The sequence below is a fragment of the Phoxinus phoxinus genome (genome assembly GCF_949152265.1).
Source record: "Phoxinus phoxinus genome assembly, chromosome: 10".
In the NCBI taxonomy this organism is placed as follows: Eukaryota; Metazoa; Chordata; class Actinopteri; order Cypriniformes; family Leuciscidae; genus Phoxinus; species Phoxinus phoxinus.
The window spans coordinates 6,229,070-6,254,123 of record NC_136885.1 but is presented as its reverse complement, the minus strand read 5'-3'; the positions used below and the strand labels follow the sequence as shown (position 1 = coordinate 6,254,123).

Below are 25,054 nucleotides of genomic sequence, written 5' to 3'. Positions count from 1 at the left end.
ATTCAATGTGTAAAATGAACTGTACTTCAGACATTGTATTCAAAGGAACATTTTTAGGGGCGTATTGGGCCCTTATGGTTGTGGGAAAAGATTAAGGAGTAAAACGGGTTTAATCCTCGTTGAATATATAAACTTGTGGCTAGTGTCTGCACCTTTAATCAAACACTGTCTTCTGCTTTTATTTACAAAATCATAGATGTTTTACAGTTTTGTCTTGCTGTGTTTTTTCACGGTATTTCAGAACATGGAGAGAAAGGAAAATGTTCACTGTCCATTTCAAACAGACTTCGCTTTGCTCAGGATCAAAATACTTCCAGGCTGAATGACAATTGGTTCAAGCAAGGCTTTTAAAGGGTTGGTTCACCCAAAAATAAAAAATTATATCATCATTTACTTTAACCTTCATGTCGTTCCAAACCCGTAAGACTTTAGTTCATCTTCGGAACACAAATGAAGATCTTTTTGATGAAATCTGAGAGATTTCTGTCCATACATTGACAGCTACACAACTGTAGTGTACCACTTTGACACTTCAAAAAATTCATAAAGAGATCGTAAAACAAATCCAAATGAAGTGAGTGGTTTAGTTCATATTTTCAATAATGAAATCTCAGATTTTCATTTGTGTTCTGAAGATGAATGAAAGTCACATGGGTTCGGAACGACATGAGGGTGAGTAAATTACAGAATTTTCATTTTTTTGGGGTCAACTACGCATTTAATTTAATTAATTTGATGCAAAAAAGAAACCTCAATTTTTACTTTGTATGGCCATGTTTGCCGTGGCTCCAGGCGAGACTAAATGTGTAATGAATAAAACACATCAACATCTAGGAATGAGTGTCAATATTTTATTTATTTGTATAAATGCTCAATACACTTGGTATATTAATTAAGAAAAAGAACTGCAAAGGCATTGTCTAAATGATATGTCTCACATCAGATTAGCACGTAAATTAAGTGTAGAATTCATTTGTTTCTATAATAACGAGTCATTTTGGTTAAGGTCGGTAAAGGTATACAAAGGATTTGATGTGAAACAGGCTTTGATATTATCAATCACACATCAGACCTCACACACACACACACACACGAGGCCACATGTGAAGCATAGACAAAAAAACAGGTCTACATTGGCAGCTATAAAATATGAAACTGGTTTATAAAAACAGAAAACATAATTTGTGAACTTTTAAGTCACACTGGTAGAAATAAAATGTAAACAAAAGAATGAAAAAGGCAGTTAGATTTCATGGTTACAGAAATGTACACAACATTTAAAGTCACAGTGTTTATTTACACAGGCATCGGGCTGTATTTAGATCACGGTCTCTGTGTGAAAGGTGGGGTAGGTGAGTGTTTGTCTCTGGGTGAAGACTGTGGGTGGGGGTGAGGGAGACGGTGCAGACGAGACGGGCGAGCGGCTAGCCCAACGAGAGGGCAAACGCCTCTTTGCAGGACACACGGGTCGTGAAAAGCTCTTCTTGATAGTTACAGAGGACTCTTTGCCTTGCTGTTGAGACAAATATTTTTTATGAAATATCATCGGATTTAAATATTCCTGTCAACAGCACACTCACCTACTCTGTGCGCTTGCATGTACAGAACATTTGTGAATGAATCTCACGAGATCTGTCAGGAGATGCCCAGGTCATGTTTCTCCCTAAAATAAATTATGCTTTGTTTGCATAAATAAAAAAGGAGCCTAATTGAAAATGTTCTCCATTAATTTATTATATTCAAATTGTAAAGTATACTGATAAATTTCAACCGATTTTACTTACAAATGTGTCCAGACAGGATACTTTTCATAATTACATTACATTACAGTAATGTAACTAAAGTAACTAAACTAAAGGGAGGGAGTGCTAATTTTTATACAGAATTTTTACACAAAATATCATTACCGGTAGTATTTTTCTTTCGATGCCATTGCATTTCAAGGAAATGGCTTAACCCTTGTTTCCAGCATGTTCTCCATTTTAGAACTAACTTGAAATTAAAAGAACTGATTAAATCTCTCTGATGCTTTCTGGGTCATAATCTGACAATCATTTCCAGCAATTCTGTGTAATGTGCAAAAGCGGTCTGTGCAGAGGAATACTGGCCATGGTTCATGTTTCTGTAATTGCACCACATACCTTTGCCTCCTATAAAAACAGTTAATTGAGGTTGTCTAAAGAGCTAGACATGAAAGATGTAAATTAAACTTGGTGCCACTAATTCTTTCCACTTAAAGCCTTGAAGCAAATGCACGATTTCAACAATAAGAAGCTTCTGGGCTTCTCGCTTTGAGCAATCTGCCAATATATTTTCTGACAGAAATTCAGCTTAAGGAATTTTAATTGTGCTGCTTAGATGGTTTTGTGGGAATGAGGTATTTTAACAATAAATTCTGAATAGACTATTTCCAGACATGAGAAAAGACTTTAAGCTGTAGATTTAGAGGGAATTTTTCTAAGCAATGTCTAATATATTTACTGTTATTTATTGATGAAAACATATTCTGATCAAACAGATTTACCAATTAGGCTACTGTGTGTATCACTGTACAGCACCCAAAGAAACCACCTATTAACCTTAGTTGATGTCAGAAATAAGTAAGGGATAATCCACGGCTAGCTGTGCATTAAACAATTTTAATGCACGACGTGGAAGCAAAGAACCGCCTGTGGATTATCCCGATTATACCATGGTTATTTGCCAGCAATGACAACTTAAAGCTGTTATTGCAGCGCAATATTTGACCTTTAATATAGAGAAGTGATTAAACTGACTTGGAACTTACCTGTGCATTAAACGTTTTTTATTGCACACCTTCCAGCCAATCAGAATCAATTATTCAGACCATGGTATAAAATGTTTAATACTGCATCTATTTTTTTTTTCTTTCTGTATGCTATGGCTGAAGTTGTTGCAGGTGCTAAACCCTTAAAACCTCTTTAACCGTGTCTATATTCACAACAGGCTTTCAGACCTAAATGCATTTAAATATGGAACAAAGTGACTTCTTTCCTTGAAAAACTACTACTTAATACACTATAGTCATCTACACTTGCACCTCATACACTTCTCCGGCTGAGTTATTTACCATGTGTTTGAATGTGTGGAGCTCGGGTGAAAGTGTGTGCTTTTGTGGTTTGAATGGTGTGTGTCTATGTGTGGGAGTGTGTGCAGTACTGACCTGCACTGTTACATGTGTCTCTTTGTGGGCTATGACCTGGTGGTGCGGTGTGTGTGTTAGTCTCTGACTGGATCTGGGCTCATCATGTTGCATATCCAACATTTCCAAGAGGTCCATGAGGTCTTCTTCCTTCCCTGGACTGGGCTGTGACTGCTTCTGCTCCTGAGATCTCTCCAAATCCTCGTAACATTTGAGAATCCTCTCAACAGCCCCATAGTTGGACCTAGACTCCATTGGACGAGGATAGGCTGCTAGTGTCGAGGGCTTCCATGGATTTTCTTCTAAAATACGAGATCTGGTGCTACACACGTCCCTTTTGGCCTGTTCGGATTTTTTGACTGCTTGATGTTGATCTGTACTAACATCCACAACTTTGCTGCACCTTTCCATCTGAATTTGCAGCTGTGGTGGACTTACGCTAATTTCAAAGCATGTTTCTCCAAAACTTGGGCCAAGTTGGTTAACTGAAGTTGGTGTAGTGTGTTCAGCCTGGAAACGTTTAACTTCAACGTCTTTTTGTAGAATACATTCCTGCTGTGGAGATGAAGACTTACAGACAAGGTCATTTGCTTCCTTCCTTCTTCCCTCCTCCTTCGGCACAAGATCCGAGAGCACAACCTTTAGATTGTCTTCAACGTACATTGATGGGCTCTCAGTAAATGTGTCCTTAGATATGACCTCTGGAAAATGACTTGGAGAACAATCAGTAGAAACATTCATAGAAATGTTCTCATCACACCTCAGACCCATTCCTGCCTGGAAGAGTGTACGGTTTAACTCTGCAGTTTTCTGCTCAAGTCTCTCATTTCTGGGAGTAGCTGTAGCACCGGGATATGGCGAAATTAAGTCTATTGATGCAACAGAATCTGTAGGCATGTTCATGGGATGAGATGCACTCTTGACATCGTTTTTGCACACAGCATCTGTTTGGTTTAGACTGCAATCAGTGGCTTCAGCAGCAATGTCAATGTTGGAAAGACATCTTTTAACAGGTACATATCTGGATGAGTTGTTGCTGGCAAATCTACTTCCATCACAGGACCAGCGGCTCTGGCAGCAACTGATATTGCACTTGGAATCAACAGGATCACTGCAGGATACATTCCCAGAGTCGGTCAGGATTTTTCCCTCATTTTCTTGAAGCATCGCCTCAAATTTTCGTACAATTGCGGGGCTGGTGTACTTTCTGTCCGGGTGTGTTCCTGGCCGTTGACACAATTGCTCTGTACCACTGGACTCTAATTCTGAAGCTGAAGGACTGCTAAGGTACCAAGATGTACTACGGACTGGTACGGGTGGCGCTTGTTGTCTTATGTTGTCTGGTGGCTTCGTATCCCTTTGCTGTGATTCTATGTTACAACTTTCCCAGTTCATCCAGTATTGCTCGTCAAGGGATTTAAGGTCTTCACTCATGTTTTTCAAGTACAAAACTGTATCCTCCATTTCCAAATTATCCTTTACCCTCTCCGCCAACTCAGCCTTTCTTGGAAAAAACATTGACTCACTGCGGCTTCTAAGAAGGGAAACCAAACAAAGAGAGGTCATTATGAAGCAAAGATCTGATTCATTTGTGATGCATGCAGTGCAATGAGATTTACCTCTTAATATCAGGCAGCTTCCTCATTTCATCCTGGTAGCTACAGAGTTCTTCACTCACACGGGCAATTTCCTTAAGTGCCTACAAGTTGTTAATGAATAAGAGGAATAATAAGAGCAAACCTTAGACCTCAGACCACACAATACAACATTGCAAACACGGCAGCATCCTATCATAGAATACAATTAAATATAAGTTAATGTACAGTAAATTTACGATTTGTTTTGTGTTTCTATTAAGGAATAGTTCAGGAGGATTAGCATGAAAGTAATGCAATCGAGTAATTGAAACCCCTGAGTGATTAGATTGAGGATTAGAGGGTTATGAACAACAGTCTCACCGCATTAAGGGCAGTATTGTTCTTCTTTTTGTCACTTCCACAGGTTATTTCCATGCTCTGAAATCGTTTGAAAGGGTTAAGGAGGTCATCTTGTCCAACGAAGCAGGACTTGTTCTCCATTTTCAATTTCAAACAGGTTTCCAGGATTTCTTCCAGCTCTGCAGTGTCTATAGCCTTTTGTTCACCAGTACCTTGCTGATTTAGTAGTTTGCTTTGATCGCTGCACTGGTCACTGGATTCACTGGTGATGTGACTGAGTTGACTTGTTTGGGAGTCGATACTTGCATTGCTTTGCTTGGTTAGAGCCTCAGAATATTCATTGCTCTGGGCATCTGAGGGATAGGTTACTTCACTCGACAAAGTGCTGACAGAACATGAGCTGATCCTTAGTGCATTTTGTCCATCAGTAATAGGTCTGGGAGAACATCCTGTACGGTGAGCCTTCACTTCACTGTACAACTGGAAAAGACAAAACATAGTGAATGTAGTCCTTGGTACATCTTCTAATACCCAAACATTTGTCCATTGCCAGTTTAAATCGATTACGCCAGACCTCCACAAGAAACCCAGCCATGCCCTTTCCTCTACATTAGGGATGGGCAACGTCTGTCTTGGAGTGCCGCTCTCCTGCAGAGTTTAGCTCCAACCCTAATCAATCACAGCTAATCAATGTCTTCAAGATTATAAGGCTACAGACAGGTGAGTTTTTTTTTTCAGGGTTGGAGCTAAACTCTGCAGGACAGCGGCCCTCCAGGACCAACGTTGCTCTAGATCCGTTGCCCCCTTCTTGCTCTAGATTTAACCACCCACCATTCCACACCATATCAATAGAGAAGCGGTCTTCAATCCTGCTCCTGCAGGGCTAACGTCCTTCCTACGTTTAGCTCCAACACACTTGCCTGGAAGTTACTCTGTAGACCTTGATTAGCAAGTTTCACTACTTTTAGAACTGAACTTTGGCCATCCAGGAGCAGGTTTGGACACTCCTGTAGTAAAGCATAGTGCTCACAATGCCAAGATTGTGGGTTTGATTCCCAGAGAATGCATGAACTGGTAAAATACCTTGAATATGGTGCTTTGGATAAAAGTGTCTGCCAAATGCATATGTAACCACATACCAAAAATCTAAGTCATGGTTTAGAGTAGAGCAGGATCCCACAAATGCAGTCATGGAAGGCCATTGCCCTGCAGAGTTTAGCTCCAGCCTTAATAAAAGGCACCTGAGCATAGGGGTGGGCGATATGACCACAATCTTACATTAGAATATGAATAATTATATTTCACAATAATGACATATCAAGATATGGTTATCTTTTAAATAAAGTTTTTACGATTTAAATTTTTTATTGAAATTTCATAAATCTCATCAACAATTTCAAAATCACAAAAAAATGTACACTAGCCTAACTAATATAAGTTTTTAAAAAAGAAAAGAAAAAAAAGCTCACTGAATACAAGTAAACAATTATAAAATAGGAACAAAGAAAATAGTTACAAGCAATAGGACAAAAAAATACAACAAAGACACAAATGAAATAGACATACCTGAAAAACTCTAAACACTATTAAAAAAAATAGAACAAAGCAGGTTTATTAGGCTGTTGTCACTTTAAGAGTGAACACAGTGATTTTCGTTCTTTCTCGACCATTTACGTTCACTTAAGACAAACGATTTTGTCTATGAGGATATTTGCAAAGACTGGCATTTTGACATACAAGTGTGTGTATTTGCCTGTTAAGGGCACTGAAAAGAACAGTTCAGTACTCATGCGCTGTATTTGCAGTGGCTTTATGTGCGCGCTCAAAAACAGTCTCTCAGTGCGCGCATACAACAAAATGAGTCCTGTTTTGCGGCTTATTGAGCTTGAACGGTTTAAAATCACTTGTTTTTAAACTGCAAAGCTTAAAAACGCATTCAACGATAAGTTTTCGAGATGGCACAATAGCGCAACATCACATGAGCGTAACTGCGATAGAGACGATAGTCCAAAATACCCACTAGTTGACTACTGGTTGATTGTGTCTACTGGTATATCGCTCATCCCTACCTGAGCAAGCTAATAAAAGTCTTCAGAGTTATTCAAATTACACATAGGTGGTTTGATCAGTGTTTGAACTAAACTTGGTCCAAATTTACGAATTTTGGCCAGACTCTATGGGATTACACTTTGACAGACACCACTTGCAACACCTAGGTTGTGGGTTTGATTCTGAAGGACCGCTCATACTGATAAGATGCATAGCTTGAACGCACTCTGGATGAAGCATCTGCCAAATGCACTGTTGCATTTTCTCCACCTCTAGTTTGGAGCTCTAAGCTTAAGTCTGATGAATGCCTGAGCTAAACTGAGCTAAACTTCCTTTGGCAGTCACTTGAAATTCCAAGGTTTATATAATGTGACTTCATCGCTTCCAATTTTAGGTGTTACCATTATCCATCGAGGCTTACTGGCAGAGCTTTCATTTAGCATGGAAGTAAACAGGAGCGCTTAGGGAATCGTTTAATTTGAAACAAGATATGACTCTCTCTGCTGAGATGTGGGGAGTGGCGCACATCCGCAGACTCACCTCCTCAATCTTCCGCTGCATGTCCATGAGCTGGTTCTCCCACTCCTTCCTCTCGGCCTCAAAGCGTTCCAGCAGCTCCGATCTTTCCCTCACCCAGCCCTTCTCACTGCTGTCCAGCCTGCAGCGGAGGTCCATCGCTGCGCTGTGGGTGTCTGCCAGAAGCCTCTTTTGTTCCGCTCTTTCCCGCTTCAGAGAGTCCCCTAGTTCATTACTCCTCACAGTCTCCCCCAACACGCCACATCCCCGCGCTTCTAGCTGTGGGGGGAAGAGAGGCAGGGATTTGCTGACCACCCAAAGAGGAAATGGGACAGTTGCACAAAGAAAAGAAAACATTTGAACAGGAAGAATCATGAGGAGTTTAGTTGGCAACAGGATGAAATGGACCTTGTGTCCTGACCAAGGAGTTATTGGATGCCCAGCCTAAGCCTACAGACAAAAACAGCTCAGACTAGTGCTGAGAGTTTGGCATGTAATGGAGAGGCCACATTGGTATGCTGACCCCCCGATGATCCTGGAGAGAGCGCACTAGACGGCAAACACTAAAACCATATTTATCACAGAGCTTGATTGAACTCTGCAGCTGATGGAAGCTATTGATGTCATCGAGACCTATAGTCTACATGAGTATAACACATAATTATGTCAGTTGTGTTTTAGACATTTCTATACACTCCTATTCAAAAGGTAAGATTTTTTTTAATTAATACTTTATTCAGCAAGGATGCATTAAAATGTATCAATGGTGACAAAAGACTTCTATTTCAAATAAATGCTGTTCTTTTGAACTTTGAAAAAGCATATAGACTTTTGTCAAGAACAATAAAAAACGTACATACCCCAAACTACAGTCTTCTGAACATATGATGATGCCACTATTCTGCTACGGCCAACAAAATCAGACTGGCTGATTAACAGAACGGACATCTCCCCAATAGGTCAGTCAGTGCCTTGTCTATTGTCAATAGCTATGTTTCCATCCGCCTATTTTTATGCGCATTTTAGGATATTGTATAAAAAAATTATGTCAAGATGCACATAAATTCGACGTTATTGCGTTTCGTCTGTGCTCTAAGACTCAAGTCATTTACACTATTGTCTATTTACACTAAGTGCAAATAACCCGCCTTGTTGGCGAGGCTATTTACACTAACTCTGCGCACTGACATCTGGTTGGGCCAGACAAAATGACAAAAGACGCTAGATTACCAACAGTAGTAATAGTATAGGGGTAAGGCACGTAACAGAATGTTTTGACGCAAATCGAGTTTGAATCCGTCTAATGGCGAAATGGCTCTAGTCCCTTTCCCCGTCACATATCAGACCGGAAAAAGTCATTGCTTTTTAAGGACTACAACAAACGGCTGGTCGGGACTACACGACATTCCTCCTGGGTTAGTGACATCACCAACCCTAAAATGTACATAAACCCCGCCCCCGGAACACGATTTATAGATTATCGTGGCAGAATATGCTAATCAATGACTAGAAGATAACTACACATCAGCTACATAAATTCACCAACTAACCATTCAGAAATGTCCTGTTGCTTCTACATGTTGTCACTTCTTCTTGAGTCTCTCCATCTTTCTGACTCCGGTTTGAACATAAAAGGCTAAAAGTTTTTGAAATGTTCAGTGCATGTGTGTGAGGTAAAAGGACAGAAGCTGTTGTAGCTCCGCCCCCTGTGCCGGAAGCAGCAGCTCATTTGCATTTAAAGGGACATACACAAAAACGGTGCGTTTTGGCTCACCCTAAAAAAGTGACAACTTTAACATGCTATATAAAAATATCTGTGGGGTATTTTGAGCTAAAACTTCACATACACACTCTGGGGACATCAGAGACTTATTTTACATCTTGTTAAAAGGGCATTATACCACCCCTTTAAGTCTTGACTGGACTAAACCTGCATGCTCCACCATCAGGGTAACCGCAAAGACAAAAATAAGTGAATCTTATTCATGGTTCATATAGCAACGGTCCAGAGCAAAGCAGTGTTTGCACAAACAGTGCACTCCTATAGCACTAAAATGTGCTGGCACACTGTCCTTAACCCTATGAGTTCTCCTGGGTGCACTAACCGCATGTGTTTACAAGCCGAGGGCATGTGAGACACTGATGTGACATGTAACCAGAGCTGACAGTGCAAGGGTGCTGCTAGTTTTAGGAATAAATATAATTACCGTGGTTGCAGTGCACTTTGTCTGTGTCTGTGTAACAATGTCACAAAAGCAGCTCTCTATTAATAGACAGCAAGACCAATCCTTTAGCATCTCACATTCCTAAGGGTGGGGCGCTGGAGCGACTCATCTCTGTTTTAAACATCAAAAATATGCTCAGAAATATGCTGGCGAATACCCTGCTGTGAAAGCCTAGTGGTAAACCGAATAAATCCACTGGGACTAAAGTATGTGCTGTGGTAGGATGCGGACTGCAAGGAAAACAACTTTTTTACGGTTCACTTCGACCCCTCCCTGAATTCTGTTCTCTGCACCAACCAATACTTTGGGTGGATTGGTGTGGCTAAACCCAAATCGTTTTCTGAATTTAAACAAGTGCATATGCGGTCAGGCGACACATCCTGAGTCCAAAGTTTCACAATGCAAAACCTCAAATCATCAGTACAAGACCACTACGCATTATTAGGTTATTCTTTTGTATATTTTTGCAGTATGTTTAAGTTGGAGCACCGCATGGAGTCTGGAGTCTAGTGTATGTCCTGAGGTGTAGTCCGTCACAAGATACGCCTTCACACAACAATCCAAAGCTCCTCGCCTCTTCGTCTCAACAATGCCGACTGTGCTAGGAGTTTCTCTGAGTCACTATCTCACACTTACAAGAAAGTATAAAGCCTTAGACTGGATTGAAATCTCTCACAATGGATAGTAAATACAAGGCGATCTGGACAGTGTCTTTATAAGGATGTCATAAACAGAAATGAAGGCATTGGGTGAAAACTAAGCACAAGACATCATTTTTAGTTTCCAGTTTGCTTTGCATCTCTTACATTTGCATCTGTGTCATGACAAATTTATTTTTCATTAATTGATGAAATATGTGATCCGCCAAAGAGCTGGTCTTCTGTGGCCACTTGCACACAAAGCTGCTGTTGACAGGATATATTTGCACTTGATCGTGTTTGTGTTACATAAAGCCTATGCAATCTCTGAGCTATGCTCAACGACAACCATTAGAAAACACACAAATAATTAAAAACTTTGACATTATCTGTGTGCTTCATAAATATGACAATAATCTAATAAAGATTTGCTTCATTTTTAAACAACAACTTATATCTAGTGTACAACTTTTCATACACTTTAAAAAGTGGTAACCTGTAATTGTTTCCTTAAAATCTATTACTACCCGATTTAACCCGGAAAAAATAATGTTGTTGGTATGTATGTGATGTTAAATAATATGTTTTGGCCTTAAATCAGTTAATTTGGTTGTTGCCATTTTTAGGTTACCATGTTTGTTTGTTTTTCAATAGAAGCAGTGTCACGTGTTTTATTGGCTGTTTATATGTTATTATACAAATGTGTTTCTGTTGGCCAAAACAACAGAATCGGTTTGATATTTTTGCAGTTTCCTTTTTTTTTTTCTGAATTGGTTAGTGCTTCATAATTATTCTAATGTAAAAGATAAATATTTTTTATCTTCGATTTTTAGAAAAGTCTAGCTCTATTTCACATGGCAAAAAAACGTTATTTCTCTCAAATCAGCATCAATAAACAACAAGTTCACAATGTGACAACTTACCCCATCTAGTGTGGCAACATGCCTGGATAGTCTGTGTTCAATTAACTTTTTTTTTTTTACCCTACGATGCAAATGTTGAATAGCTGTTTTCAACACTTTCGGTTTGTGTCTATACTTTAAAAAATACACCCACCTATAGAAATAGACATCCTGTCGCAGAAATGTGGATATGTTTTTGCTATATGTTTCATACCTGAGTAATGCGCCTCTTCAGCTCTGACCGCTCCACTTCCCATGCGCATCGATCCTTAATGTTCTGCAGTTCCAGCTCACCCCGTCTACTTTCCTCACGCTTCACCCCCGACTGCACCTCCTCTAAAACACACTTCAGGTCCAACAATATCCTTCTGTTTTCTCCACCCTGTAAACACAACGCAGAATAAGAGAAACGCACACTGCTGGTTGGTCAAACCCCACTGGTGTCGCATGCTTGTGTGTGTAGCTACTTGAATATCAGCAACTTGTCTCAAGAGCATTTCCTTCTCCATCCTCCACTCCTCTTTCTCGTGATCGTAGCGCTTTTTTAAGTCCTCGAGTTTCTTTTTAAGGCGTGCGTGTGGACTGTGCAGCTCGTGACTCGGGGTTTGTGCGCGAGGCGCATCGGATGCTCCAGGTGGAAGCTGCTCCAGAAAGTTGCTCGGGAACGAACGAACACGGGCGGGACTCGGGACCTTCTTACCGGGCCTCTCTAGTCGAGAACACGGGACGAACTCCCAGCCTTGCGCCTTGCTCACATACCCGCTTGATCCATTTCCAAACGCATTCCACATCTTTCAGTCACAGCTAAACACGAATAACAACTCTCTCTCTTTTTTAACTATTTGCACTGCAGTTACAGTCCCCATAAAAACACACAAACACTGTATTATCCGAAACCAGCCACTTGTGCCATCTCCTCCGCGGCCCATGGTGTCTCTGCGCCGGGCGCATTTCTTCCTTCCATGTCAATAAAGGACGACAAGGTCAGCCTGTCATTCTCACGTCGATTTCACACTGAAAACAGTATAGGCTAGTATATACACTATCCTCTCAACTGCATCCTTTAGGTTGTAAATTCTCAGTCTACATTATTTTGCTTTAATAAAATAAGCTAGTGAACTGCAGATTGAAGTTATCCATTAGCGTACTCTGCTTCAGACTGAAAATGACACCGACAGACTCAAGAGTCAAGAGCCTAAAATACTCTGAGCTCACTGATGTAAGAGTTCACATGTATTTTTACCTCTGTAACTATGTTGTAGGCCTACCTTGTTGTCATTCAGGGTCCTTGTGCACACCAAAAGCTCAACTTTAAAGTTACCATTAAATCAAAAATGATGATTCTTATAATTTTTTTATGGAATACGGCACTGTTTATTATTTATTTATTTATCTGTGCACAATTGCACATCATTCATTTTTACATTCATGTAATTTTTAATTTAAAAAACGTCTCCTCTCTCTTGCAGTGACATCTCTTCTCTTCTCTGATGACTTACACACACATCGACCAATAGCAAACCACAACCGTCCAATCAATTCCCCTTGGACAAAATCAAGTCCAGCCCTACATTTGTGCTTGTTTGAGAAGCAGTTTCATTCTGATATATATGGAAGCTTGTTTCCACCAAAGAATAAAAAAAATTAAAAGATGATTGCGACTTTTTATCTCACATTTTTGAATTTTTGCTCGCAATTCTGACTTTATATCTCGCAATTCTGACTTTATAACTCACAATTCTGACTTTATATCTCGCAATTCTGACTTTATAACTCGCAATTCAGACTTTTTTTCTCTCACAATTCTGATTAACTCGCAATTGTGAGTTATAAAGTCCAATTCTGTGGGGAAAATTACTAACTTCTCATAATTCTGACATTATAACATACAAATGTAACTTTTTATCACGCAATTCTGAATTTATAATGCACAATTGTGAGATTAGATCACACAATTCTGAGAAAACAATAGGGAAGCTATTGCAACTGTTTCATGCAGACAATGATATTACCACAAGAATAAAAAAAGACAGAGAACACAAACTTCAATCTCAACAGAAACAGTCTGAATGTTCATTTTTAAGGTTCACAGTGAGTAGAAAAGTAGAAAACAACAGCTGACAATTTTCACTGTTTACAGTGTACAGTAGATCGTCATTATAACTGTGATCATCAACCATTAATACAAATATAAATATATCACACACTCTTTATTTTTTTTAAAGGTTTCAAACAGCCTTGATGCCAACAGAGTTTGCATGGTTCTGTAGAAAATGCACTGGAGCTTCAGAGAAGGGCTTTACTTTGTCATCTGATAAAAGATGATATTAGGAACCAGGACACTCATCACATATAATATAATATCAACATCAAGAACATTTTCATCTCCAAAGAACCAAATGGCCAACTGAGGGTTACTGAGAGAACTGGTCAAATGATTCTCAGTGAGAATATGCATGCTGCAAAGAAGCACTGACAAATACTTTACTAATGTACAATGCTCAAATGTTTTTTACAGTCCACAAAATAAAAGCTTTCATATTCTGTATTAATATTCAGATAATCAGGACCAGGGCTTGACATTAACTTTTTTGCTCACCAGTCATTGGCTAGTGGCTTTCCAAAGTTACTAGCCACTCAGCATTTTCACAGGCCACAATTTTGCCATTGATACCATGATGAAAAAATTGCCATATAGATATTTTTAATATTATCTCATAATTTGGCAGCGGGTATATTAGGCTGCTGTCACTTTAAGACCTGACGCACGGATCCATTATACAGTTACACGTGCGTTTTCTTTCTCAAATGTTTACGTTCACTTAAAACATATCTGACTGTGTTTACGTGAAGACAAAAGACATTATTGTATGTGTATTTGACTGTTTAAGCGCAATAAGTAGCGAAAAATAACTCATTTTAGTCCTGAGAGGCGGCTTTCTGTGTGCGCACTTCGGGTGTGAACACAACATCTGCGGGAATGAGTAAAATTATGTGCAATACGCTCAATCCCACACGATATTCAAGCCCTGTAACAGCAATATTCATCCGGAGCAAATTAAACGCGTGAGTGAGTGGAGGCGGGTTTGTGTGTAACTCGCTGTCGGAGAGATGAGAGAGAGAGAGAGCAACTGGTATCATGTATCTATTCTGCGGTAAATGAGTATTGGAAGCGTTTCAGATATTTCAGTGTATCGAAAAAAAAAATATATATATTCCAGATGTCCTTTTTAAAGACTACAATTTAAAAATGTATATATTATATATAAATTTCAACCCACCAAAGTGGCCAGTAGGAGTGACTGCGTTACACACCACTGCTGAAATACACACACATTTGGTGGGTTTGCGGGTGTTAATGTCAAGCCCTGATCAGGAGGACACAATGCTAATACACATAATTTAAACTATATTAAATGTAATAAGTTAAAAAAAATACTCACCAAATGAACTGAATATACAAACAGTGAAGCAGATTGTGAGTGGACGCTTGTGTTTGGTTGAGTGACTGTGGTCTGTGCCTGAAATGACCATCGCTTCCTGTCCCATGTGTAACCTTGATGACATGTCCAAAATCAATATGATAAACTAAGAAAACAGAACAAAAAGAAAAGGAAGAAAGTAACAAAACTGTACAATAAATAAAAGAAACGAAATTTACAGAACAAAGAAAAGAGTGAAAAGAAAGACTAGTTTGAAAATAGTGGCATACGATAAAGATGAGAATAAAACAAGAATGAGAATAAGCAAAATAATAGGTTGAAACATCTGGGTTGATATCGAAATGGAAGAGGAAATGGAAGGAAGAGAGGATCAGAGACGCAGAAAAGTGCAATATTCATTACATATGATCAAGATTGAGGAAAACAAGTGAATATCACAATCATCCAGTAAACAATATAAGAAATGAATGGTATAATTCACCCCAAAATGACAACTTTGACGATTTACTCATCATTGTTCCAAATCCATATGCATTTATTTATTTATGTAAAATTTGAAGAATATGTATGCCATTTTTAGACTCATGCATTAAATCCCAATTGCCTTGTGTGACAAACCATCATTCTTCTCTACAAACCCTGCTCTCCACCACAGCTGTCACATCACACATGTGTTTTCTCACATCACCTCAAGTCTGAAATCAATAACATCTTCAAACATGATTGTTCTTATGACAAAATGTCATCGAGGTCAAAACTGGGGCTGTATTTGATTTGAGAGCTATGGCAGAATGGGAATGAATTTAATGAATTCATTTTCATTTTGTTTCATTCTGTTTTTTAATTAATTTAAAATGTAGCATGTTCATCATGCAAAACTTATTTATGAATATAATTAATTTGGACTAATTTACTCGTGCTTTATGGTGTTTTTTGTTCTTTTTTGGAGCTTGACAGATGAAATTACAATAAACTTGTGTGATTCTTCTAAATGTCTTGTTTGGTGAAAAAATGGCATACAGGGTCAAAATGTCATGAGGATGATTAAATAATGATTGAATGTTCATTTCTGTTAAACATTTCCTTTAAAGTGCCGCATTATGCGATTGTAAAGGTTCCTTATTTTGTTTTAGAGTCTCCTAGGTTTACATGCATCTAAGATTTTTAAAAAAAACTTTCGTTTTCTCATAATATACATGGCAACATCACCTCATTTCTCAGTGTCTGAAACAGTTCGATAAAGAATTTGGTCGCTCTAAACTCCTCCTTTCTGAGAGTCAGATTGTCCAGTCTGTTGTGATTGGTCTACTCTGCTCTGATTGGTCAGATGACCCAGTCTGTTGTGATTGGTCTACTCTGCTCTGATTGGTCAGATGACCCAGTCTGTTGTGATTGGTCTACTCTGCTCTGATTGGTCAGATGACCCAGTCTGTTGTGATTGGTCTACTCTGCTCTGATTGGTCAGATGACCCAGTCTGTTGTGATTGGTCTACTCTGCTCTGATTGGTCAGATGACCCAGTCTGTTGTGATTTGTCTACTCTGCTCTGATTGGTCAGATGGCCCAGTCTGTTGTGATTGGTCTACTCTGCTCTGATTGGTCAGATGGCCCAGTCTGTTGTGATTGGTCTACTCTGCTCTGATTGGTCAAATGGTCCAGTCTGTTGTGATTGGTCTATCGCTTACGTCACGTGTCGGAAACCAAATACCCATCTCTATATCAGAATTTTAGCTCCGGATCTTCCTCAGTGCTTTAAACACAGTGATACGAACAGTAACGATGGCATCGGTTTTACCGTATCAATTCTAGCGCAAGTCCTCATCCTTTGGAAGTGCATGCTATGTGGATTTGCCTTTGCAGCGCATAAAACAGCATCGTCTCGAAATGTCAAACACTGAGGCAGTTATGCAAATTTGTTACAAACCTACATTGGTTTGAGCAGGAAGACTGGAATTACTGATGACATGTTTCATGCAGTTCAGAATCACTTCTTTCTTTTCAGAGACAATAACTCCATTTATCAAGCACTTGAAACTTTGCAGACCTTTTACATTCAGAAACAGCTATATTGCACACTACATGAAAGGATACATCCAAAAAAGCATAATAGGTTTGTGTAAGTCTTGTGTTTATTTGTACTTACTGACAGAGGTTCTTCAGCTTCTCGATCCTCTGGTTTTGGGACATCCAGGCGGTCGATGAAGTTCTGCAGCTCCTTCTTGAAAGCTTTCATCTGAGCATTGATGCGGTAAAGCAGCTCGTGCTCTCGTATTCGACCGCCCTCGTCATCGTCATCCATTCTTCCGAACAGCTCACCGTTGGTCGCGTAAACACGAGCTTCTGCAATGATGGTGCTGGTATCAGCAATGAGTCTATCGATGGTCCTGCTCAATCTTTCCGCCTCCATACGGATATCAATCATCTGCTGGCGGTCCTTGAAACTTCTCGGTAAAAAACGTCCCTCTGGGGTGTAGAGGGAGCGAGTAGGAGTGAGGCACCGGATGTTGCGGACCTCCTCAGAGTCACTTTCGCCGCCAACGGGACCCTCACGTTTGCGATGCGGCGTGAGCCGAGCGCAGTCATCGTCGCTTTCCCTGCGGCCGCAGTCGCTCTCGGCGTCGCTGTCCCTCGGGCTGCCGCGGATGCCCAGGTGGGACGCCAGATCGTAGCGTTGCATGTTGGACAGCAGCACACGGTTTTCATACTGCAGCTGCATCACCTTCCCGCTCAGTTCGTTGATCTGCAGCCTGGCGACCTTCAGCTCTTCCTGCAGAGCTTCAAACTTTGCACCATCGACCGCCCCGCTGTTGTAGCGCGAGCCCTCATGTGACCCTGCCTTGTATTTGAGCTTGTTGAGCTCGCTGGTCATTTTCTTGTTCTGCTCTTCCACGTCAGCCAAATTACGGCGCAGAAGTTCAGCCTCATCCTCCACCAACTGCAGCTGTTGCCGCATTTCGGACAGCACCTCGCTCTGCTCTCTGGACGACGGGTCTGTCGTCCCACCGGCCAGCTCGTCCCCGCGCATGTCATCCAACTCCGCCTTCAGCCCGCGGTTCTCTACTTCCAGCTCCACGATTTTGCGGCCTAAGATATTGGCTTCTTCTTCCACCAGCCGCAGACGGAGCTTCAGTTCGGACTCTCGGGTGGTGGGGGGACCTCCAGCCTCACCTTTGGGGAGAGGACTGTCTACATCACCGTAAAAGGAGCGGTACTTATGGAGCTCCTGCTCTAAACGGTCCTTCTCTTTGTCTATCTTAGCCATTTTCTTCCGCATCAAGATGGCTTCTTCCTTGATGAAGGCCAACTGGCATTTTAGATCTTCATTTTCCTCCTGTGGAAGAAAATATAGTTTGGGAAATGGTGTTGAATTTGCTGTCAAATTGTTAATGCGTTGATGTTGTTGGTGCAAATCAAGAGCATAGGAACAGGGATGACTCTGACAAGTCTGCATGGCTCTTGACAATTTGCAGGTGACATTAACTGGTTTTATTTAAATCAAAAAATATATTTTTAGCATCACTCAATCAACTTAAATACATTCATGTATACCACAAAAAAAATGTTTATGTGTTAAATCAGATAAAAATAGCAGGTTATCACTTTTTACCATTTACCACCTGCACACACCTGTATTTGTAATCGGTTTCAAATGCGTGCTCTCTTTTCACTTTCACTTCGCGTTCAGGGCACAGTAACTCGTAACCTCCCAAAGAGTTACCGTGCCCTCACTCGTCCTGATGTCGGCACTGCTTGCACCTTTGTTTAGGAGGCCAACTGGTTGGCAAAGGATTCTGCTTGTGCTTATACCACAATTTTTAATTGCCAAAAAGTGCATTTGACAACATTTGAATGTCTCTTACCTCTGTTGGGGTTTGTGGAGTCCTCTTCTCTGATACCTTTACATCTTTTCCTCTTCGTTTCAGAGAAAGCTGCAATGCATTGGAATAAACATGATGGAAGTTCGTTATCTACACTGAAAAAAGTGAAACGACTGTCATTTAGTTAAGATGCATTTTCATATTGCTCTAATCAAAAATCATGGTTTTGTGGAGTTTGTCTAAAAGCGCAACTTTTAAGCAGAAATTATTGTGGTTTTATAATTTTTTCTGATGTTTTTTAAGCATATAACAGAAAATACTATACATATTTTAAAAAGACATCACAACACAATAAAGTGGTGCAAGCGTGTTGTCAGAACCCAGAAGACTAACTCGCCGCTGGTTCCCTCCTATGGGTTTTTATAATGGGTTTTTTCAATGTATAAGTAAAATATGATCCATGGTCAACATAATTACCTAGTTCTGGCATGAAACTTTGACTCTTTGAAGTCTTTGACTCATTTGGTAGCGATCACATTATCTACATGGCACATCTGATTGGTTGCTGTTGCATCAGCGTCCAATGAGCTGCGGCTCAACATTCAAACAAATACCAGTAGTGTTGCTGGTAGCAGTATGCAATGCGCTTTAAGAAACCCTCCACCTTCCCCAGCTCCACCTGTATAGATCTGCTACGGGGGTTAAATCATGTGTGTTACATGTGCAGCAGCAGCAGCATGTCTTACATGCTCACATCAGTGTCTGTGAATGTATTGGCAGTAGCAAGTCTCGTTTCTTGATCTATTCCGCCAAGACCAAATACATTAACATTGCCATATCCATTACTATACCAATCTCTATTACCGTACTGATCTGACCTGAGAGCTGTCATGAAAGTACTTGGCGATACTTGTTCTGCCAAACATGTCTTTGACCGCGAGAGATTTTGCAAGATTTCCTGTGTTCACATCTTTAGATTATTGTCTTTGAACTTCCGTTTTAGCGGTAGCTCTGTATATTTCTATGGCATCGCTGTGGAAGAGTAAAGTGCTGGTGAATTGGATTTACTTATTATAGTTAATTAAAGTTATCACAAGCATTGTAATGTTTAAAGCAGATGTCGTAACATATATCAGTAGACGGGAAGATTTTAAAACGGGCAGTTCATTCATAAATTCTTAAGATCGCTGTGGAAATACAAACCGGAAGACAAAAGATAACAAGCGCTGAAAAGGGGCGGGGCTACATACGGTCTATATACAAAACCTAAATAAATCTATGACTTTTTTATCGTCATGCTTGCGCTCACATTTTAAAAATCTGATACGTTTTAAAAAATATTTTATTGTGGGCCAGCTTTTAGGTTTTGTTTAAGGTGAAATTAAGTTGTAAAAAGCAACAAAAATATATATTATCTTGACCTACATTAAGTAACATTTTGGCTTATGTCTAAAGAAAATATATTGATTAAGTATGGTATCATCAATTAATTAGATTTTTTATGGTCTTTGGTCTAATTTAATTTGTATGGTCTTTAAAATAAATAATATTTTTACTTTGTTTAAAAAAAAGAGTGTCTTGGGGAAAACAAATGTTTTGGATTAAATCAAATCCAGGGTTTGAACCAAACCATAAATATAATTTGTCTGTAACAAATTAAAGTTTTTTAAGTTGGTCCAAAGTTTTGTTTCAGTGTATGCAGTACATATCTGTATTCTCAAAACATATGATGCTTTGAAAACATGTGTCTGTGCAAATTTCAAATGTGTATGTCAAGATGACAAATCTTATAGGCTATATATATAGTGTATTATTATTTCAGATGCTCACCTCTTTGGTCTTCTCCAGCTCGTTCTGTAAAGCCTGCTTTGTCACCTCGACTTCAATCAGCTGTTCCCGCAGTCTTTCGTTCTCTTCGTCTGTTTTCGTTCGTTTCTCCTCCACATTCTCCAGTTCGTTGTGCAGTCGCACAGACACATCCTTGGCCACCTGGCAGAGGAAAGAACATTTTAGGGAAGTCGTTGTTTGACAATTGTTTTGTGGTTCAGTGTTTTTGACAGTGAAAAGCTAAAGCTGTGCATTTATTGTTCACAGGCATCATACTGTAGTTTGGCTTGAGGATTTGAGTCTACCTTTAGGTCCTGCTCCAGGCTCCTCAGCAGCTCGCTGTCGATTTCACCGGTTTCTGCGAATCGCATCCGCTTCCTCTCTGCCTTGCGCAGGCGATACTGAAGGATCCGGCAGTTCTTATGGGCTCTCTCCAGTTCACGCCGCATGTCCTGCAACTGACAGGCGTCTTCCTCGTAGAACGTGTCCCTAATTTCGTCCATCTCCGCTCGCATTTCATCAATTTCATGCTAATAAATCACACAAGTTCATGGTAAAATAGCGAAATATCATTTTTATGTGCAGGGCTAAAAAAAAAAAGTCTTAGATGAGTAATCTTTGTAAAATCTAGTTTAAAATCCATGTTGTTGGATAGGTTTAAAAAAAAAGTTATTACACTTTATCTATCTATTTTTATTGCACTTTCCACAAAAGTGTTCAAATTCAAAATTCAAAAGTATACACTAACTTTAAAATGTTTGGGATCTGTACGTTTTTTAAATGTTTTTAAAATAAGTATTTTCTGCTTACCAAGGCTGCATTTATTTGATCCAATGTAAAGTAAAAACAGTCAAATTGAAAAATATGATTACAGTTTTAAACACGATTTATTCCTCAGAATTACTCCAGTCTTCAGTGTCACATGACCCTTCAGAAATCATTCTAATATGCTGATTTGCTGCTCAAGAAACATTTCTCATTATTATCAATGTTGAAAACATTGTAAAAATTTTCTGGATTATTTGATGAATAGAAAGTTCAAAAGAAAAGCATTTATCTGAATATATATACTTTAAAATATATTCACATAGAAAACAAGTAATTTTAAACTGTAATATTATTTCATATCGTTTTTTTCTGTATTTTGTATCAAATAAATGCAGACTTAAAAAAAAAAATTCTTGTGGTTACATGAAATTTATCAGATATTTTTTAAGTGATTAATCGCCCTTGAATCACAGTCATGTAAAGGTTTTGATTGTTTTCTTCTCACAATGACAACACATCCCTGCATTATAGGCCTAGTTACACCACACTTTGATTTGGACAAATATATTTTAAGTATTAATATTTTCTTTAAATACTGTATCAAATTAATTGCCATTTTTTAAGAAAAGCTTCTTTAAATTGCTTTTTCTTTGTTCTCAGAATGGTTTAATTAATTTAATTCAAAAATGAAATTACGCTCATTACAACAGAGGTGTAACACGTTCTTTGTATCGCATGCATATTTTTTTTTTTTTTTTTTTTTTAATAGACCCATATTTCCACTCACATTAACACACGCATCAGTTATCTTATCCTACCTTAAGGTAATCGTTCTCCTCCTCTAGTTTCTCGATGTCCTCCTGCAGCTCCAGGTTTGGCGGAGGTAAAGCCTCCGAGGCCCGGTTCGCCTCCGCGTGCGGCGCGTGCGGCATCATCATCTGCGGCTCCGTCACCGGCGAGCTCGGCGTCTTCGTTGCCGTTCCGATTTCTTTCTTCAAGCTTTTGTTCATGTGAAACTGTATGAGTTCAGACTGCAAGCATCCCTCCCTCCAGAAGCCTGGGCCGCATCCTACAGCACTCTTGGCCGCCTGCTTGCCTCCATCAGCTCTCGCGGTCTCTCGTTTGCCCTGAGAGGCTTTCGTGGAGCTCGGCTGATCGGAGACCACCCGAGGCGCTTCGGCCCCCAACAGCGACTCCTCCGCGGCGAAGGGCTCCTCAGACGAGCTGCTGCGCTCCTCGATGCTCTTCTTCTCCGCCCTTCTCAGGGTCGGACTTTCAGCACCGCTCGCGTGGACAGCGGCCGCGCCTTTAGCCGCGTGTTTGTCTTTCCCCGCGTGGACAGTGACCGGAGAATTACTGCGGCTGCTTTTACCGCCGGGCTTCGACGCGACGCCTTTAGTAGCCGCGCTTTTGGACGCCGCTTTTGACGGCGAGTCTTTGCATCTGGCTGGCGAGGACGCGCGCTGCTGTTGCTTCATGCTTTCCACAGAGTCCATTCTGTCATCTGTGCGAGTTCACGTGCGCGAAATCCATTTCTTCCTGCAGCTGTGAGGGGGGGGGGACAGCTTTAATATTTTATTGATGGTAGGCTCTCAAAAAATAATAATAAAGGCAGCGGTCCCATAGAAGAACGTATTTCTATACGTGATCTAATGCTTTTGGCTAATGCAATTGAACAACATTTCTTGGATAAAAACAGTGAGGCTAAAAGGGTGTCGATCTGATTGATTTGTCTGAAGTCAGAGGATGTTATAATGGCAGATGTTGTCGTCATCATCATGGTGGGGCTCATATAGCAGATTGGCCTATTCTGTTTTGCACGTACACCTTTCCATCAAGTCTCTGGTAATAGAGTATTATTATTTGAGGTAGCATACCCGGCTTTTTGATACAATTAAGCCATTTCGTCCATTGTACCGAGTATTTTTCATGCCGGCCCGAGTGATATCATGACGACTCGTATGGACGGGAATACAAAAAGAAACACAGAATAATAAAGACATCGATCATGTGCCACAGCTGAGATTCAAATGAGAAGCATCATGAATGATTATGTGCAGAGACACTGCTAAAGCACCGGCTCCTTTACATTCATTTAGTTAGGCTATCGTTACATCTTTGATTCTACAGGCTCGTGCCCATGTTTATTTTTGTCAGTCTTACACTGATTCGTAATTTAATATATTGCCGTAGCGATGATGAGTTATTATCTTGTAACCTTTCCAAGGTGAATGAAACGTTTAAGCCATTCTTTGTACCCGGTCGAGCAACAGATCTAAAGAAAACATACTTAAACATCCCACAATAACAGATGAACACAATTCTTACCCTTTAAGATCTCATCTTCTCATCTTCATGGCGCAAGCTTAAAATAATGGCAGTGTACAGCGTCCTAAAACCACCATTAAAATGGATCAATATTCACGAGGTGACGTCACTGCTAGGCGGAGACTTGAACGCCATCAGAGAACGCTGTCTATCTATCTATCTATCTATCTATCTATCTATCTATCTATCTATCTATCTATCTATCTATCTATCTATCTATCTATCTATCTATCTATCTATCTATCTATCTATCATCTATCTGTCTGTCTGTCTGTCTGTCTGTCTGTCTGTCTATCTATCTATCTATCTATCTATCTATCTATCTATCTATCTATCATCTATCTGTCTGTCTGTCTATCTATCTATCTATCTATCTATCTATCATCTATCTGTCTGTCTGTCTATCTATCTATCTATCTATCTATCTATCTATCTGTCTGTCTGTCTGTCTGTCTGTCTGTCTGTCTGTCTGTCTGTTCTCGTCTAGCTCATTGATGCCATTTTTTTAAAACATAAAAATCTTTACAGCATAAAAACTTGATTGTTATATCCAGTAACTTCTATAAAACATTTCAGAATTAATATTTATGTTTTTGGACCTTGTGTGCGGCCAGGATTGTGTTCTCTCCTCGACCAGACTGACATGATCAATACATCGGGCTCCACCCCAGTACATCTGCAGTCACACACCATCTGGGACTCCATCACATCCAGACACACACACTGGCATTATGTCTGTTGTCTTCCTTTCTTGCCCAGTCATACTGCCCTACAAAAGCTTCTAATTGTTTGATTGAATTTGAAAAGAATTTTGATGCGTTTTCTCTGATTACAGTGGAGTCAAACCCATCTATCACAGGACAGATCATAAGACCTGATTCCCAATTTTGGTTACTACTTTTTGCCTTTGTCTTATTGACTCATTGTTTACATGTATCTATGACACACTAGCAAAAAGCATTCCGGTCAGTGCATTTGTTCCATACAAGATGCTTTAATTGAGGCTTGTAATAAAGTGTGTGTGCCGTGGCGGGACGGGGGATGGTCACATGTGACCTCTCTGGCCAGCTGGTAGATGAATGACAGGGTGTGTGGCAGCTGGGTAACGTAAGGGACGGGTTCTAATTGCTGCCATTAGAAGAACACATCAGAGATGAATCTATTCAGTGTAATGGCAGCTGGGGACCTACAATGATGAAGTGTAATTATATATGACAGACTCGCTTATTTCATTTGAGCATAAATCCCCCATATGGATTGAAACAAACCCCTAAACTTGAGTTTTAAACTTCAGTGTGTAAATAATCATCCATTATTCACTTGGTGGACAATAAAACGTATATAAAAATCCCACTGATTGACTGAGTGACTTGAGCAGAGACCTGGGAGTGTATTCTTTTGACTTGGACCAGTAAGAAACCACCTAGCAACACTAGAGCAA

At 39.9% G+C, this 25,054-nt stretch overlaps 2 protein-coding genes across 2 annotated transcripts; both read right to left on the bottom strand.

Annotated features, from left to right (window-relative positions):
• Nucleotides 1-832: 832 nt before the first annotated feature.
• mtcl3a (MTCL family member 3a) lies at nucleotides 833-12,600 on the bottom strand. The gene is made up of 7 exons (XM_079624917.1): nucleotides 11,898-12,600; nucleotides 11,645-11,812; nucleotides 7,690-7,944; nucleotides 5,122-5,580; nucleotides 4,783-4,862; nucleotides 3,185-4,697; nucleotides 833-1,513 (listed from the first exon to the last, which is right to left on the bottom strand). The coding sequence occupies exons 1-7, from the start codon at nucleotides 12,219-12,221 to the stop codon at nucleotides 1,319-1,321; spliced, it is 2,994 nt and encodes a 997-aa protein (XP_079481043.1). The 5' UTR covers nucleotides 12,222-12,600; the 3' UTR covers nucleotides 833-1,318.
• Nucleotides 12,601-12,787: 187 nt separating this feature from the next.
• Nucleotides 12,788-23,721, bottom strand: mtcl3 (MTCL family member 3). The gene is made up of 7 exons (XM_079624919.1): nucleotides 23,614-23,721; nucleotides 22,104-22,830; nucleotides 20,823-21,047; nucleotides 20,521-20,679; nucleotides 18,733-18,801; nucleotides 17,016-18,203; nucleotides 12,788-15,198 (listed from the first exon to the last, which is right to left on the bottom strand). The coding sequence occupies exons 2-7, from the start codon at nucleotides 22,779-22,781 to the stop codon at nucleotides 15,088-15,090; spliced, it is 2,430 nt and encodes an 809-aa protein (XP_079481045.1). The 5' UTR covers nucleotides 22,782-22,830; nucleotides 23,614-23,721; the 3' UTR covers nucleotides 12,788-15,087.
• Between the last annotated feature and the right edge of the window lie 1,333 nt (nucleotides 23,722-25,054).

Coding starts and splice junctions, on each gene's coding strand:
- mtcl3a (XM_079624917.1), bottom strand. CDS start 12,221: ATGTGGAATGCGTTTGGAAATGGATCAAGCGGGTATGTGAGCAAGGCG. Junction 7,945..11,644: donor TGAAGAGGCGCATTACTCAG/GTATGAAACATA, acceptor TTCCCCCCACAG/CTAGAAGCGCGGGGATGTGG. Junction 5,581..7,689: donor TGCAGCGGAAGATTGAGGAG/GTGAGTCTGCGG, acceptor TGTCTTTTCCAG/TTGTACAGTGAAGTGAAGGC.
- mtcl3 (XM_079624919.1), bottom strand. CDS start 22,781: ATGGACTCTGTGGAAAGCATGAAGCAACAGCAGCGCGCGTCCTCGCCA. Junction 20,680..20,822: donor GCCTGGAGCAGGACCTAAAG/GTAGACTCAAAT, acceptor TTCCTCTGCCAG/GTGGCCAAGGATGTGTCTGT. Junction 18,802..20,520: donor AGCTGGAGAAGACCAAAGAG/GTGAGCATCTGA, acceptor AATGCATTGCAG/CTTTCTCTGAAACGAAGAGG.